Genomic DNA, 18,695 nt, shown 5'->3' with positions numbered 1-18,695 from the left:
TCACAAACCTGCTGCTTTATTGATACACTGCTGAGTTCAGGTTTAATTTTCTGTTTACGTTTTTGTCTTCTTCTAGATTTCTTTCTGTGAATAATCATGGAGCAGTGATGGGAGTGCTGAGCTTCAGTTCAACCTTCAGGAGTCTACTACAATTTTAAACCTGTGTTAATAGGCCAAGTAAAACCAGAGTTATACTAAATTTTCCTGAATACTGCAGTGTTTGCTAGTGCAGGAAGAAACAGTAAAAACATGTTTTTTGAAGAAAACTGCTCACAAGTTGAAAGTGCTTGCCAGCAACCCCCAGCCCCCCCCAAAAAAACAACAAACAAAAACAAACAAAAAACATGACATCAGATTTTTTTGTAATTTTAAATAGTTGTACAAAAAGCACCTGAGGCATTGGCTGCACGTTTGTGCATTTTTTTTTTGTGGGATTTTAGGTCAGATGTGTTAATACTGTTTGTCGAAATGACACTTAGCATCTTCACTACAGCAACATCCTAGAAAAATTCATTTTTCAAATTTAAAAAAAAAAAAAACACAAACCCACACAGCTTCACATACGAACATAGAACTGTGTGTGAAAAAAAGATGAGCTGACATAAAATATGTTGGAAAATTTGTTTAGAATAACTGAGTTGCAACATTTCGAGACAGATTACCTTTCTGTAGAAGAAGGATTTTCTTTAAAATCAGGATTAAATTCCTTTGACACATCACTTTGTAAGGAAACACAGCTGGGTTCAGGTCCTTGTCCATTTTTATGTTTTTTCCCACGTTTACGTTTACGTCTTTTCCTGTGAATAATGATGAAGCAGTGATGTGAGTGCTGAGCTGTGACATGGATTAGAGTCCTGGACAGTTAGAGATGGTCATCTCACCTCTGAGCTTTGGTCTGGCTCTCATGTTCCCCACACAGAGTGGTTTTAGAGGGAGGGACTCCCTCCTCTCTGTCCTCACACTGATCCATGTTGCTGAATTCACATCCACATCAGCTCACACACACTTTCTACCTTCACCTGCAGAGGAAACACAAATCATTCATGTGCACATCAACTGAAATCCTCATTTCCATCAGCTGCTTCTTTTCTGCTTCAGCTCAGTGTCAGCTGAATGCAGTCAGACCATGAAACTGGGTCTTATGCATTTAAATTAAAGTTTATTTAAATCATTTTTTAATAAAATTAATCAACAATAAACACCCAAGGCAATTTAAGATGGATGACAAGCTGCAGGAATGATGTAGACAGTCTTTGGATTTGGTTAATAAGCTTTGAACTGTTCTTGGCTTTTTTAATGAACAGAACACATCAATGACAACTTTCCATGAAAACACATATGTATCTTCCCCAAGGACACCTTGGCATGCAGACTGGAGCAGCCAAGAATCAAACCACCACCCTTCCAATTTTTCGATGAGCTGCTGTACCTCCTGAGCCACAGCCACCCCAATTTGACAACATATATCCTAACACTCGTGTCTGACTGTCAGTCAGTGTCAGACTGAAATATTTAAGTTAACAGTAGATGAAAAAGTATGGAACTTTGACTTTATACAGTGGAACCCTGACTTACGAATACCCCATTTAATGAAAAATTCAAGTTACGGCAATATTTCTGCCCATATTACGGCAAAATGCCCGCGTAACGAAATCTGCTGGCTCTGATTGGCTGAGCTCACAATGCCTTCCGAATCATGCGACAACCCCCTTGGCTTTTGTACTTGGCTTCGCTGTTCCACTTGAACTACGTATTGTTGTTGCAGTTAGCAAATAGCCTATAGACTATCGTTCACTCAAAAGGCGCGATGGGTGCTTCGACTTACAAAAATTTTCGAATTACGAAAGACCCTCGGGAACGAATTAATTTCTTAAGTCGGGGTTCCACTGTACTTAATACTGTACTTAATACTGACAGCTTAATAGTGTCAGTATCAGAACTCCAACACTGGGTTTTAAATAGTTTTAATGCTTTTATTTCAATATTTGCTGCTGATGGCTTCCATTTTAAAATAGAAGATAAAACATATTTGTCATTATTCTGGGTTTTTGACAAATGTGTTTTCTATGTTTGGACTTTTTAATTCTTATTTAATATTCTGAGTTTGAGACGTGAGGTGTTCCAGGATTTGATTTGAATTATACTTTCAATTCTTTTGTGTCTAGTCTTCTACTCCAAATATCCTGTTTAATTTCAACTTTGTTTAGTATTTCTATTCTCAAGTCTTCTTAGTTTTTTCCCCAAAGTTGGTTTAGTTTGCTTTTTGTGTCTCTTGTTCCTGATATCATACCTCCCCTTTGTTCCCTGTACCCTCTTGTCAAGTCAGTTCTGTGTTTGTTTACCTTCCTGTTGTATCAACTCTGCGTTTTTATTTTGTTTTGTCGTGTTTTATTTTGGTGGTCTACAGTTTTTGTGCTTTGTATTTAGCTCTACTTCCCCTCTCTCACCACCTGTAGTTAGTTTCAGCTGCTCTCTCTTCAGTTTGTTCCCTCGTCCTTTCCATGTTCTACCTCATAGCTGTGTCTCCCAGTTAGTTTTGGTTTCTGATCTGATATTATGTTGTGCTTTGGTAAAAGTGAAGCAATAAAGCTGCTTTTAAATATATTTCTTATTTTTGGGTCCAACTCCTGCCTGCCACACAGCTGACCTCCACAATATTTCACGAGGGGAAAAAACTGCTCCAGGAATTAATGTTGCTGCCCAGACGACACTAAACTGGGAATGAACAATGTAACTGTGGTTGTGAAGGAGTAACTACAGTGGGGTAATAAAATGGAAAAGATAAAGTGATAATAGGGAACAGGCACTTTTTAAATGACACCAAAGTTCATGTAACTGTACAAGACCAGCCCCATATGTTAAAGCGATGTTAAACTAATTTGTTTTCAGAGAAATTATATTATTAATAAAAAGCAAATAAGCTGGACTGCCGAATGGTCAGTGTGTGTTGATGTGTACATTTGATTACATTTTTGTGTTCACCTTATTACCCCACTATTTTTTTTTATATAGTATTATTACTGAGATGTAATATAGAGTTATACTGGATCAGCTTTTTGGTTTTGAGTCTTTATCCAAATGAGTCTTCATCTGTTCTCCACATAAATGAAACTTTGCTTTGTGATGAAAAGGAACTCTTAAAAACTCTAATGAGTCAGATTTCTACTCACTCAGCTATTTCCCGTGAACTTCACTCTGCAGCTCTCTGGACAGAAAAAAAGAAATTCCTCTGAATCATCTCTGTCATCAGTCCTCTATGTGTGAGGGCTGTCGTCATATTAAACATTTGAAACCATGAAAGAGTCTTAAGCTCGAGCTCACAGGTCAAAAGTCAGCTGTTCCACCTTAATATGATGCTTTCATCTCATAAATGATTAATCTGTAATAACCTCATGCTCTGACTCTGACATCCTGAACAAAACATGATAACAGTCTACTATGTTATAATATACAGTCTATATGAATTCTATATAGTCTGTAGTGATTTACAGTCTATAATAGACACACAGAACGTGACAACAGAACATGGAATGGGTGTTCTGGTGGATCAAATTAATTGACTGACACTATTTATTTCAAAGAGTTTGGACATTTAAAAAATTTGAAAAATGCTGAAACATATTTCATGAAGGAAAGATGATGATAAATGTTTCACAAACTGGAAATAATAATGGACTATGATCCTCCATAAAACAACATGCACATCAAAATCAAACTGCAATCCACCACCTGAACCAGTGTCTCATATCACATCTCCAGTTTTATAGTTTGCCTATGAGCCTGTTCAGAGTCCAAGTAAACATCTCATCACAGTCAAACTGCTCTTTTAAAGAGGATCAACTAATGAACTCCAGGAAGCTCTGATAAGTATGCTCAATAATAAGGCTCCAGGTCCAGACGGTTTTCCAACAGATTTTTACAAAGAATTCTGGACAATTCTGCCACCAGTTTTTCACAGGATGTTGCAGGAAATCAAAGAAAATGGTAGACTACCACCAAATATGAACTCTGCAAATATCAGTCTCTTACAAAAACCAGGCAAAGACCCTGTATTTCCTTCAAGCTATCGTCCAATATCCCTTATTAATGTAGACCTTAAAATAATCTGCAAAGCTCTCTCAAAAAGATTAGAGAAAATAACCCCCCTTTTAATTCATCCTGACCAAACTGGTTTTATAAAAGGTAGGCACTCATCAACAAACACTCGTAGATTACTTAATTTCATAGACTACTCATGCAGTAAAAACACTGAAACCATAATATCTTCTTTAGATGCAGAAAAAGCATTTGACAGAGTTAACTGGAAATTTCTATTTGCAACTTTACATAAATTTGGTTTTGGACCCTCTTTCATAAACTGGTTAAAAATATTATATAACTCCCCAACAGCTTGCGTCAGAACAAATGACCAAACATCCTCCAGCTTCTCTCTTCTGAGGGGCACCAGACAGGGATGCCCACTCTCCCCTTCACTGTTTGCAATTTTTATCGAGCCACTAGCAGCAGCAATTAGACAGGCTACAACAATTAAGGGCATAAAATGTAAGAATATAGAACATAAAATCAGCCTTTATGCAGATGATGTGTTACTTTTTCTCCAAAACTCACAAACCAATATCTCTGGGGTAATTGCATTGATAAATTCTTTCTCAAGTGTCTCAGATTATTCAATTAACTGGTCAAAATCAACAGTTCTTCCGATTAATTGCTCCTTCCATAATTCTTCTCCTTCCCCACTGCAATGTGGAAATATAAAATATTTAGGTATTAATGTCTCTCCTAAACTTTCAGAATTAACTAAATTAAACCACATCCCACTTTTAAAGACAGTAGAAGGCGACCTGGCTAGATGGAAATCTTTACCCATCTTTCAGTCATGGGAATAAAAATGATGGTCTTGGAGAATGAACTCAACCTGGGTGTCTATTGTCTTGTGTAGTTTGGGAGATGATTGGATGATGGGGTGGGTGCAGTTTTCCCCGGGGTGGAGTCAGGTGGGCTGCCCCGGATTCTGTGGGGCTGGGTGGTGCTGCTGCTGCTGCGGGCCCCGGTCCGGATGGGCCTGGGCCCCCTTGCCCTGTTGGGTTCCAGAGTGTGGGGGTGCCTACTGGGGTCAGCGGGGGAGCTGGCCCCATTTCTTCCCTCCCCATCCTCAGCTGCCTCCCTATTCCCGCTCTACCACACCCACCCACACACACAGGGCTTGGGGTGCAGGTATGTCACCAGGGTGCAGGGGAGGCACTCCCCCTCTGTCCCCTTCTGGCCGCCTGTGCCTCAATTTTATTCTGCAACCTAGACATCCACATTACTCACACTCTCACATAACACATACATATAGGGCCTTGGGGGTGGGCACGTTTTACAGCATCCAGAGGATGGTCGGTGTACTCCAACCCACCTCTGGCGCTGGTGCCCTACCCTCAATTTTAAATGCATTTAGACACTAAGGGTTTTCGGGAGGAGCTCTCTGAGAGGAAGCTAGCACCATGCTCTCCTGAGTTTTAAATGCACTTTAGAACAGCACATAGCAACACTACATATGAGCGGGCGTAGGGAGGTTTGAGGTCTTCACTCACCCCGGTTCTGTTAGCCGTCAGGGCTGGGGGGCTGGGAGGAGGTGCTGGCCGTCAGACTGGGGTCTGGGATGCGGGGCCTCCCTGCTACTGCAGATAAGGAAGTGGTCCGCTTGCCTCCACCCCAGAGAGAAGGGTTACATCTCCTGGGTCTAGGTGCGGCTTGCCCTTCTGAGGGCGGGGGTACCTGGACCTGGGATATAGAGTGTGTTCGGGGAGTGTGACTGTCTGTGCAGTGTCTATTTATGTCTGTCTACACGTTGGGTGAGTGCCGAGTATTTGGTCATGCATATGGGGTAGGAATGCACTTTTGTGTCCGCGTGTGCCTGTTTGTCTGTGTCTATATGTCAGGTTGGGTCTTAAACTCAACCTCTCTGGGTACATCTCAGGCCCTCTAAAGTACGGAGGCCTATCTCCCCTCACCACACTCCCTGCCGGTGGCTGATGCCCTCAGACGTTGGTGTGTTGGTGGTCCTTCTCGTCTGGGGCTGGGCGCTCATGTATGTACCGGCTCGCTCCTGGTGGCCAATTGGCGGGGCCGGGTGCCTGCGGCCCGGCTGGGCTCCTTCCGGGGGGTGGGATGCCCTCAGGCCTCTGGCCTCTGGGCCTGAAGCTCGGTCCTCTCTGGCACAGCTGGCTGCCGGCAGAGCCCGTGGGCACGCCACTGGAACCCCCTCTGGTCTCTGCTCCGTAGCTGCGGGGTGACCTCTCGTTTGGGGCTCTACTCAGCTCTTCCCAGGAGGGTGGCACAGTTCCCCCCCCTTTGGTGGTCCTCCTCGGGTCCTTGTACTCTGGGGCCTCTGGATGTCTGGGGCCTGGATCTCCTCCATACCTGCTTCATACCCTGGTGGACGGGGCTATGGCTTCCCACACTCCCTAGCAGATCGTTACATGGAGAAACCTTTGGAATACAAGCATGCTGATCCACACAGGTGCACACAGGTGTACACGGGTGTTCACAGACGCGGACTACACCTTTCTTGGCTGCTGCCTCAAAGCAAATTGTGCGCTGTCTATCTTGCGTGCTGCACAATATCGTTTATTATTTAGTATCTACTGTTATCTACTGCTAGCTAGTTTATTGTGATGGTGCTGTTTTTTTTTATTATGTTGCTCTTTGTTGTTTGTTTTCTCTTCTGTTTTTTTTTCTCCATACAGGTGATCCAGGTGTTTTGTTTGTTTGTTTGTTTTTTCTTTCTTTCTTCTCCCCCTTCTCACCGTCTCTTCTCCCCTTTGGTTTTCTTTCTCTCCCTCTCTTTCTTTCATTCTTTCTCCCTGTCCTATCCCTCAGTCATGTCTGTCCCGTTTGTAGCAACCGAAAATAAAATAAATTCATAATTATAATAAAGGTCAATCAAATGGACCAATATGGCAAGGCCATGATGATCCACTTGGTAAAATAAATCCGCTTGGCATCTTTCTTGGCCTTAAGACAACAATTCTGATGGCTCATCAAGCACATCTACTGCGGGTGGGTTGCCTGTTATCGGACCAGGAGTCAGCAACATCCCCCAAAAACCCGAAGATTAGAGTCCTGGCCCCTAGCCCTGCCAGTGTAGCAGAAATGATGACGGCCGATGATGGCCGATGATGGCAGCAGCAGCCGTTCTTCTCTGCGTGAGTAGCTTAATGTTGTTCGTGTGTAATTTACGTTGAGTAGGCTAACCACGTTATTAAATTAATGCATGTAAGGTGAACTAGCAAACACCGTCGTAGTTACATGCGGCTGTCTTCTTGTTTGATGGCAGATACTCCCTTCACCCTGGCCAAAAAGGCTAAAATGACCAAAGAAAAAGTAGAAAACAGCTAAACATGAGAGGTTTTTGGACAAAGTTTGTGTTTTTTCCATTGATTAAGCACTGCTTCCAGCCAAGAGTGATACCATAAATCCCCTATAGCTGCAGAAAAGGCTAACATTGTTATTTTTTTACAAAGAAACAGCTGAACATGAGAGGTTTTTGGACCAATTTTGTGTTCTCCATTCTTTAAGCACCGGTTCGAGCACCGTTTAAGCACCGGCACCGTTTCAAAAGTACCAGTTTGGTACTGGTATCGGATAAAACCTAAACGATACCCATCCCTAGTGCTAGATGTGATGTAAAGTGGATGGTCAGAAACATTTCATGATGTTAGTACCAACCTGCAATCTTCTGATTAAAACACTCAGACAGTTATTTTGTTGTGAGGAGAACAGATCTCTACTTAATAATAATAATAATAATAATAATGGATACTTTATTGATCCCCATGGGGAAATTACTTGTTTTTCTCTGCATTTGACCCATTCACTCAGTGAAGCAGTGGGCAGCCCACTAAGCAGGCGCCCGGGGAGCAGTGTGTAGGGACGGTACCTTGCTCAGGGGTACCTCAGGGTAGCCGTTAAGTGGATTCGAACCGCCGACCTTCCGATCATGGGGCGACCACTTTACCTACTGAGCTATCCCTTGTAGACTCTCTGTAGAAAGTCTGTGAGCTGCTATTTGTAAAGTTTATTGTTGGAGGAACTTTGTGGTTTGATTTCCAAGACATCAAAGATTAAATAAATCTCTACATAAACACGTTAACAAAACCTCAGATAATCAATTAATCAAACTTCTGTTCTAAAACTCCACTTTCACAACAAAAATGGGGGCTGCAGATGATACTGTGGTTTTATCAGAGAGACACATCAATCAATAATCCTGAATTAACATCTATGGCAGATTTCTATGAAAATAATGGTGGTATGAATGGAGCCTCCAGGGGAGAATAAAACTTCACACTGTGGCAGTGAGCTGAGTTTTTAAATCATTTTTGAAAAATGTATATATATTATTATTTACTTATAACTTATTATTATTTATTTATTTAATGCAATTTGCTCATGATTCTATACATGCAGATTTTGTGGTTATTGAAACAGAAGTTTATTTGGATGAGAATAATAAATAAGTTTTCACTAACAGAACAGAAAAATCATTCATTAAACTTTATTGATCCCAAAGGTTGTCCCAAGTTTTATCATTACCCCTATTACCACAAATTATCAGCAGTGAGTGAGACAGGCTACTTAATTTTACCTTGTATTTATTACTGATTTTCTCTCTATGCTTCTCCACACATCACATGTCACATATGTGATCATTCACACTACCTGGTCTCCCTTACAGTCTGTTGGTATTTTATGTCTTGTTTGTAGGCACTATAGAACTGGTGTAGCTCGTATCAGTGGAACTGCAACTGATTATGTAGCTGTGAGGGACTAACTACAGCAGAACTGCAGTGAATCCCTCAAAGCCTCCATAAATCCATTCTGCAGCATAACTGGAGACTGAGAGCAGCACTTGAGGGAACCAGCAGATGGAGCTCACCGATCGATGTTAAATATTATTCATGAATTATGGAGAATATTTAACAAATTAACATGAACCTTGATGCTCCATAAAACAACTTGAGTATCAGTCAGACTGGAGTCCAGCATCTAAACCAGGTTCTCAAATCAGAGCTCGTTTTATAGTTTGATTATGAGCCTGTTCAAAGTTCACATGAAAACTGAGTTTTACGAAATGTCACATTACAGTCTGATCTCCTCTGCTAAGGGGGACCAAACAGTGGCAGATGTGACATAAAATGCAGAATGAAAAACATTTAATGAAGCTGGTAACAACCTGCAGCCGTCTGAAGATACTGACACAGACTGTTCGTCTGAAGAGAAGAAAGTAAAGCAAATATCTACTTGTGGATGTTGTCAAGTTTATATTCAAGTCACATTATGTTTTGGAGTCTTTATCCAATGTATCACAGTCTTCATCTGTTCATCTGCAATAAACACACTAACATAGAGCAGCTGCTTTGTGATGAAGCCAAAACCTGAGAGACTCTAATGAATCAAAGTTTCACTTACTCAGCTCCTTCCAAAGAACTTCTTCACTCTTTGGCTCTCCACTGTGTGGACCACGTCTGTTTAGAAAAACAGAAAATCCTTTGCTTCTTCTCTGTGATCTGGCTGCCGCCACATTGAACACTTTAAACCATAAGAGAGTCTTAAGATGCAGCTCAGAGTTCAAAGATCAGCTGCTGCACCTTAATACGTCTTTAAACTTATCAATGATTACCACAACAGCAACAACTTCCTGCTGTGACTCTGATGCTATAAAACAAACCTGATCACAAACAAACCCGTCTCTGTCACAGCCACACCAGGCCTGCTTGCTTTATTTGAAATATATAAATAAATATATGAAATAAATAAACAAAATGTTTTTGTATTACTGTTACACCTCGTGGCAGGTATTAACTAACAATCACACCATTTTTAATACTTAGAACTACTATATAACGTCATGGGGTCATTTAAAGAAAAAGTCATACTCTGTATTTTCACTTATTTATTCGTTTTCTGTCACAAATTTCTTAGGGAAATGACAACAGGAATAGTGCACAGAGTGCTTTAACAGCACGATCCATTTTTGTTTGGGTTTTTTTTTTTTTCATTTTTGATTTTTGATTTTTAGCCTTTAGCAGGTGGTGTTGTGATGTCTGCCTTTTGTGACTGGGAGCTCTGCAGCAACCCCAGCACCTCTTCTTCCAGCGGCTGTGATCCACAGTAACAACTCTGAGTTCAGCTGCTGACCATCAACTAACTGTGCTGTTCCTCTGTGGAATTATTTTATGTCATAACAAACAAAACAGTAAAAAATAAATACAAAATCTGAGCAAATCCTTTAATTTTATGGATGTAATGATGGGGTAGACCTGAATTAGTATTAATAGTAATACAGTGTCCAACCTCACATCCTCAGGTCAGTAGCTCACAGTTTAATGACCCATGTAAATTTTTATTGGATTGTGCAAAAAAGCTTTTATTGTTTAGTTCGTGTAATATTAAAGCAATTTAAATAATACAATATTTTATATTATTTTCTGAAAAAAAAACGTTGCAAAAGCCTTGAAATAAATATGGTCTAGTACACCCCACGCCCCCCTTTAGACTCACCCCTGTTTGCTACAGGTATCACCTCCATTCAAAATAGGACAACTGTCATAAACTTATACACCAAGCTGTATAATTTAAACCTGCTAACAGACAAAGTTAACTGTTCATCTGCCTCTTTTAGTACAACTGCCAGAGGCTCACTATGATTTTTCTCTGTGTAAAACAAAACAGCAGAGGATGGAGCAGCTGCAAAATTACACTTTCTTCACATCTGATTTTGTTGATCAGGTACTTTGATGAAGCACTCCCGCTCGCTGTTTCTCAATAAAGGTTTTAATTTTGATTACAGGAACAACACTGCTATTTTGGATGTTGGAAACAAGTTTTCTTTCACTCAGCCTTAGCTTTTCATCTCTTTAATGGCTTCGCCTTTTTGCTCTTCTCTGTGTGTGAACTGACTCCTCCTCTAACTGTGCCTGCATCATCATCACTGCTGCTACTGTGTTATCAGTGTTTTTGCTTAAAACTGAATGCTGTGTGGGCTTAATGTCATTTATCACAGCTACATAGCTGTGTGTAAAACAAAGCACTGAAGCCAAGAATTTGTGTGGAGAATTTTTTATATTATAACTGCTGCCCCAATAATAATTAATGATTAAACGCAGTGAGGTGTATAAACACATAGCAGCCTACACCTATAGCAGCATAACTAAGGGAGGATTCAGTGCTAGCTGAGCCAGCCCTAACTATATGCTTTAGCAAAAAGGAGCTGGATTTCACAGAGGGGCCTGAAAGCTAGGGCTGGGTATCGTCACTGATTTCTAGAATCGACTCAGATTCACAACGTCCCGAATTGATTCGATCCACGATTCGATTCGATTCAATTAGATTTGAATCTGGGAAATTTTGCCTCAGACAGTCAGAAATATTATAATTCAGATCAGTACATTTACATATTTTTGTATCTATAAAAAGGAAGCTGACACTCGCAAGACTTTATCAAAGGTGTAAGCATCACAGCAGATGCCTTTGTGTCAAAGTAGCTGAAGATAAAACACAGAAAAACATGAAGGTGATTTTCCTGGCCTGGGATTTTATAAAAATATTCTGCAGTACATCAAAAACGAAAGAAAACCATTAATCAGCATATGAACATTACCTCTAAAGTTACAGAGGTTTTATTAGAGCCACGGCTAAGCGTTTTGCATTTTGCATAATTTTAAAAAGTTTACATTTGGTCAGAAGCCTATTGAACAGCAGAAATGAGGCTTTCTTTCCGGAAGTAAATAAAAGGAAAAAAAAAAACAGCGGCCGACAGCGCTGTAAACAACGGTAGACTTGTGCGTAACAAGCGAATAATGCAGAAAACAGATTTTTAGACGGGAAACTGTTCTTGAAGTATACAGAGAGAGAGAGAGAGAGAGCTGTGCATGAAGTGTGATTTTATTGTGGTGGAAGCAAAACGGCAGAAGTAAGAGTGAATTCATGACGATGTTTTTGTGAAGCGTAGTTTGGATCTTCTTTTGCTGCTGGTTCGGTCAATATTGTTTGGAGAGAGATAAAACTAACAGCTTTAGAATCAGCGCAAAAAGGGCGTAAACCATAGCTGGACTGACCATCGGGCATACCGGGCATTTGCCCGGTGGGCCGATGGTGATTTTTCGTTTTTATGGGCCTATGGGGGGTTTTTTCCGTTTTTTTTCCGTAACGGTATAAACACTGAAAGGTGGTGGATTGGCCAGATGCTGGGAGATGTGTAAAAATAACTCAGTTGTTTGGTGGTGGCTATTGCGGAGCTTCCACAGATTCAGTAACATTAGCAAGTGGTGGAGGCCAGCAGATGCAACACGCTGGCAGGTGGATGACAGAAAGGCAGGAGGAGCAGAGACCCGAGGCGGTGAACTGAACTTCAGGTAAGAAGTTATGACCTGCAGTCTATCTGGGTCAGATATAAACCAAGTTTAGGTGGAGTTTATTTTCGTTACGCTGACTTTTTACAGTCAGTACAATCACTCGTACTGCGTACTAGCTAGCATGACGGAGTTTATATACAGCTGGGTGGGTGCTATGATATTATTGATGTTGAACTTGTTTTATCTTATTTAATTTATAAGGTTAGTTATTAGAGTTTCCAACCGTCTGGTAAAAAACGGAATCGTCTGGTATTCAGAGAAAATATTGCGCGTTTCGTATTGAGGTGAAAAGGAGCGCAGTTTGTCCCGTACTTCAGCTACAATGAAAAAGACACAAAGCTGGAGTTATTCTGTGTCTTTGCTGCACAGCTGCCTCTTCTTTTCTCATCCTCTCCCCCTCCCTCTCCTGCTTCTACTTCAATCATGAAACTGATCAATGATCAGCTGATCAGCTTTTCTCTCTTGTTTGTTTATCTCCCACTTTGCGCCAGAAAGAGGAAACCAGCAGATGTCGCACTAAACAACAGCAGCACATTTAAGCTTGATCAGCTGTTGTTAGAATTTATTTAATATTAATTTCCAGTATCAGCAGATGTTTGCTGGAGCCACAACTATAAAAGCTGCTGGTCATGATATCGGTTTGGTTATCTGGTGAGAGGGAAACATGAAGATGAAACCAGGAGATGTTCTTACTGAATCATCAGAGCTGATGGAGAAACAGGTTTACCTTTTAGGTCACACGAATGAGTTGAAGGGAAGTTATGAACTGTTTCTGAGAGACAAATAACACCAGCATCCTTTTCTAAGTAGCTGACAGCTGGTAACTGTGCAGGGGCGGGTCTAGCAAAGTTTTGCCAGGGGGGCCATGTAGGGCATTAACAGGGAAAGGGGGGCACAAAGAAATACTTTTCTTTGTTATGTCATTTAAAAACTTTGAATAAATAATCTTAATAATCTGAATCTTACAACAAACGTTTTCATCTGATGTAAAATGTATAGAAATCCATTATTGTACATAGTAATTTTTTTGAGGGTCCCAACATAATTTCTTCAGAAGTAAGTACTGTATATGATGCCAGTATTTTCCCACATTTTCTAGATACTGTACCAGTACTGTGTGTAAAATGCCATCAAAAAGTCAATTAAGTTTTATTCTTTCTCACCTGTCTTTCTGTCTCCTTTCACTTTTTAAAGGTTGCCATGTTAGAAAAAATATTCTGCCCTGCCATGCTGTTTATTGATGTGGTAAATGAATGGTTTATGAAAATATATCTAAATCTGTCATCAGTAATCAGTAATGATCATGTCTCACCTCTAGTCTCCTCTGTCTTAATTTCAGGTTTTCACCATGTGTTCTAGATAGTTTAGGAGGTTAACTCGACCAAGCAGTCTACTTTTGGGTACAGTTTAGAATATCAGAATAGGGAGGATGGTGTAGGTTTAAATTTATTAGATTGATACATATATACCAACAAGACAGTGTACATCACTGTGACAACAGCGTTTGTTTTCATTCAAAGGCTTTATGATTTTTCCTATAATACCTGGTTGGCCGGTCTCTAGTCAAAATGCCCGGGCCGATTTTTTGTCCCAGTCCAGCCCTGGCTGTTACCATCAACTTTTCCAGGTCTTGCGGCAAGAAGTAATTATTTTAACAACTATAAATAACTTGTCGACTATAAAATGTGAAACAAACAAACAACATTCCTGTCACAAGGTAAAAGTTTCAGTATCAGTTTTCTGGAAAAGTGACTTTTATATAACCTTCATTTATCCAGGTAAAAAGTCTCAGTGACATTAAAATTGTCTTCTTTTTTTTTTTTTAAAGAGTGACCTGACCAGGAGGGCAGCAGAAATTGCAAAAAATATAACAACAGTTCTATCAGGATTTTTTGTGACCAATTGTACAGCCTCTTTACTGAAGCCTATTTACCTTTATAAGTAAAGACATTACACATAAAAAATAGAGAAATACTGGAAATCACTTTATCCTGAAACAAGAGCTGAACATGGTGTACAGATATTATAGAGCCGAAACAAACAGTAACGTTTCCAAAGACTGACAATTAAAGCAGGAAACAAAGGAAACTTACAGTTTCTTCAGCACGAAGAATTTCCACTCGGCACCTGACACTAAACACTAATACACAGGTGAGCTGCTTCCTTAAAGAAGGTTGGACTTCACCTGAAGCAGGTGGGAGGGGTTCAGCAGGAGTTACAGTCTAGTACAGGTGCATCAAAAATTATTTTACATGGCGGGCCACATACAGCCCACTTTGATCTTAAATGGACTGATTCTTATATAGTGCTTTTCTACTCTCCTGGAGTACTCTATACAACACACCACGTTAACCCATACACACCAGCACTCTATGCTTTGTCAGCGCTTTACCTAACTTATACACATTCATACGCCGACGGATGCATTGGAGAGCAAGTGAGGGTTAGTATCTTGCCCAAGGATATTTGGCATGCAGACTGGGGGAATCCAGGAATTGAACCACCAACCTTCCAATCAGCAGATGACCTGCTCTACCTTCTGAGCTAAGGCCACCCCAACAAACAACCAAACAGGCCAGACCAGTGAAACTCTTCCTTCTATCAGTGTAAAGAAGTCACATACTTATCTGTTTTTCTACATGATGAAGAAAAAAGCTGCTGTGACAAAGAAAGAAATCTCTCGGCACCACTCATTTTTAAATTGTAAGAAATGTGTGTTTCCAATTTTGTTTTAACTGTAGTTGTAAAACACTGAAATTTCTATAGTAAAATGTAAAAAAATAGAAACTTTGTCATTTAATTGTTTATTGCATAATTACTTTATCTAGTATAAATTTCTATAAGGAGGTTTTTTATTGGTAGGAAAATGTCTGAAAATAAAAACTGCTATCACTTTGGCCAGCTCCGAAAAATTTTGCAGTCTCCGATATCATTGAAATGCAGAGCAGTCAGATGCTGCTCATTCTCTTTTCTAAAACTGTAAATTTAATGAAATTTTGTGCCTTATGTTTGACAAACCTAATCTATATTTATTTCTAATTTAAATTAATGATACATTTAAATTAATCGTTTAATGACATATGTAATTAATTCATATTGGCACTCTTGACCCTGCAGCTGTGTTTATGAATTTATTTTATCTGTCAACCTATCAAAGTCATGGGACGTCATGGTTAATGCTGATCAAGTGAAAACCATTGCTTTTGGCTGCTGGCCATTCTTTTAGTGGGCGTTTCACAGTATCAAGTAGGTGTTTGAACATGTGTATACCCAAACTATACTTAATGTTTGTGTGTCACCATCTGCATGTTTTTTTAATAGGTTTTTACCTGAGAATTTAGTGGAGTAATATTCAAGTATCTGGTCATTTTGTGAAGATAGAGCCTATTATCAAAAGTGCTCCGACATTTACAGAGATGTCCGTTCCTGCTGCCACCTCACCTCCCAAATTGTGACAGATTGGTCAGAGTTTCTATACCGATGACAGCATGCTCCCGGCACACCACTTACTTACTTTTTATTTTCTGATGTTAACATATGTTATACTTGTTACTTGTGTATCTTTATACACATCTTTAAGGAGGAAAGGGATAAAGATACTGAAGACTGGTGTCTTCAGCCTGCACAAGAAATGATTAAATTGTTAAATCTGTTTTTTCTATATTTATTTGACTGCAAACTAAACACAAGCTGTCTGTTAGAAGTTTTAGGAGTCTTTATGTGACAGGTGATTATTAGTAGAACAAAAATAAAATCCAATTAACACCTCGTCTTTGTGTTTTTTTGTTCAATAAACAGCTGGACGTATACAAATAATACAAATAATCTTTTTTAAAAGAGATAATAAGTCATGTATAGTAACTGTTAACTTTAACTGTGTAAGGCTTGTTAGACACTATGAAACACATACAGATTTCTGGATGGCAGACTATTTTCACTGTGAATATTATTCATAAGGTAAAAAAGCAGTCCAGCCTCTGTTTCACAGCCCTGTGCCATGAGGAAAGGTCAGGATTTCCAGGATATCTGGAATCACTGACCCTAACACTGGGACCAGGATAAACGTGCACACGAAGCAGGTTATCAACTCACTAAGCTCACTCTGCAGCCTATTCACACCTACAGGCCAGTGGACACTCTTTCAAGGATGAGGATGTTCTCATCCAGGACAGGGAGGAACGCTGGTTTGAGCGCGGAGTCAAGGAGGCCATTTACGTGAAAAGGGAAAGACCATCTCTGAATCAAGGGGGGGGCCTCTGTGAATGGATACTCAAGGCTATTGATCAATGATCAAGGGTCAATCATCAGTGTTTGCTCGATGGTCATGATAATTTGCATAATAATTATTAAGAAAAAAAAGAATAAACAATTAAAAAAAACAGATGATGTAATCGTTTCTGGAGTAGGCTGAGTCTTCAGTAACCACAAACAGCATCAACATACTGGTTTGAGACATTTCTGCTCCTGGTGGAACTACTCTCTTTCTGGTTCCCACAATATCATCTGTTCATAACAATTGATTGTCTAGGGTCTACCTGTCTTGACTTTCTGTGTACATTAACCAATCAGATGTTAGGGTCTGTTGTCAAGCTGCAGTAGCAGCATTAACCCCGCCAGGAGGGCCCTTGAGATAAAAACAGGAGCCAGACATCGGGTCTAAAGTACTTCGCTTTTTCAATAATCACATTAACATTCTGTTTTTACCACACACAATAAAATGTGTTTACTGCTTGGTTGTGGCAGCCTTTGTCTCTTAGAACTGTCTAGAGAGGCGGCGGCCATAGTGCCATGTAAAACTATTTTTTTAATTTTGAAACTGTTTGATAATAAATTATGAAAACTTTTAATATGAGCATATTTATCTTCTCTTACAAATAGAACACATCAGTGAGAATAAAATACAAAAATTGAAAAAAAACCCTAATTTATCATGAAAGTTGGAAATGGATCACCTGTATGTAATAGATCTGTTTTTCTAGCATTTGTTTTAACAGCATAAATATTTTCTGTATGGTTTCACAGTATGTGAGTAACTGGTTAAAGTAGGGATGACGTCATTTGATGCAGCAAACAATATTTTCTGTTGAAAGTAGAAAAAAAAACACTAGACAACAGATGAAGTCAGAGCTGAAAACTCCCTGAAAGCAGAGGCGGCTTTTACTGAAATATTTTAATGAGTTTACAGCACTGTATGCAGTCTGCTCTCGGTCTGCTGATAGTGTAGGGAGCTCAGTCTGTTTTTCTCACTTTCCCCTCATCTACACGCCAGTAATCATTCAAATAAGATATCTGATCCTCTTTAATTATTTAATTACACTTTTAGTGGAAAAGAAATTGGCTTCATGAGCGACACCTGCTCCCATGAGCTTAGTTATAAAAGATCCCTTCTTTCCACAGCGGCCCCATTTTCTCACCACCCTGATTCTGACACCAGCTTCCTAAATCAGTTAAGTATTTCACCTGATCTCCCTCTATGTTGCAGCCTATGAGCCAGCCTATGAGGTTGTGACACAAGGGTTGTTTCAGTGAATAATGATGGAGCAGTGATGTGAGTGCTGAGCTGTGACATGGAGAAGAGTCATGGAGAGTTACAGATGGTCATCTCACCTCTGAGCTTTGGTCTGGCTCTCTGGCTCCTTTAGAGGGAGGGACCCTGTCCTCACACTGGTCCATGCTGCTGAATTCACATCCACATCAGCTCACACACACTTTCTATCTTCACCTGCAGAGGAAACACAAATCATTCATGTGCACATCAACTGAAATCCTCCTTTCCATCATGTGTACTGTCCAAATATCAGCTGCTTCTTTTCTGCTTCATCTCAGTTTCAGCTGAATGCAGTCAGACAGCAGTGTGAGGCAGAGGAAGCTGGCATCAGCGGCTCTACTTCTACTATCAGTCCACTAGATGGAGCCATGAAACCACAACAACAGATTTAATGTTTTTCTTTTCGTCACACATGTAATTAAATGAAACTCTTTAGATTTTGGACTGTTGGCCAGACTAAACAAAGAACCTCAATACCTGTGGCTTTAGCCATTTAAAAACTATTTTATGAGATAACTGCTACTTTAATCATACTTTATTATTATAATAAATATAATCATTATAATTATAATAAATTATAATCATACATTATTTAAAATAAATTTTATTAAATACATTTATTGTATTTTATTCTGTGCATTCTTCTGTGCTTCTAGTTGCCACATTTCTCCATCATTCTACTGCCCATAGTTCAGGATCTTCTGGATGCTGATCTCCATGACAAGGTTTCGTTTTATTGCTGCACA

General features: G+C 39.8%; 1 protein-coding gene across 1 annotated transcript in view; it reads right to left on the bottom strand.

Annotated features, from left to right (window-relative positions):
- Nucleotides 1-18,210, bottom strand: part of LOC113015720 (protein NLRC3-like) — a 28,931-nt gene extending 10,721 nt beyond the window's left edge. The window contains exons 1-3 of the mRNA XM_026157903.1: nt 18,075-18,210; nt 882-970; nt 663-761 (exon numbers count right to left, since the gene is read on the bottom strand). Of these exons, the coding sequence (XP_026013688.1) occupies nt 663-761; nt 882-970 (188 nt within the window). The 5' untranslated portion in view covers nt 18,075-18,210. The remainder of the gene's footprint in view (nt 1-662; nt 762-881; nt 971-18,074) is intronic.
- Between the last annotated feature and the right edge of the window lie 485 nt (nt 18,211-18,695).

This window comes from Astatotilapia calliptera, chromosome 23 (genome assembly GCF_900246225.1).
Source record: "Astatotilapia calliptera chromosome 23, fAstCal1.2, whole genome shotgun sequence".
In the NCBI taxonomy this organism is placed as follows: domain Eukaryota; kingdom Metazoa; phylum Chordata; class Actinopteri; order Cichliformes; family Cichlidae; genus Astatotilapia; species Astatotilapia calliptera.
This window is presented reverse-complemented; position numbering and strand designations above follow the sequence as displayed.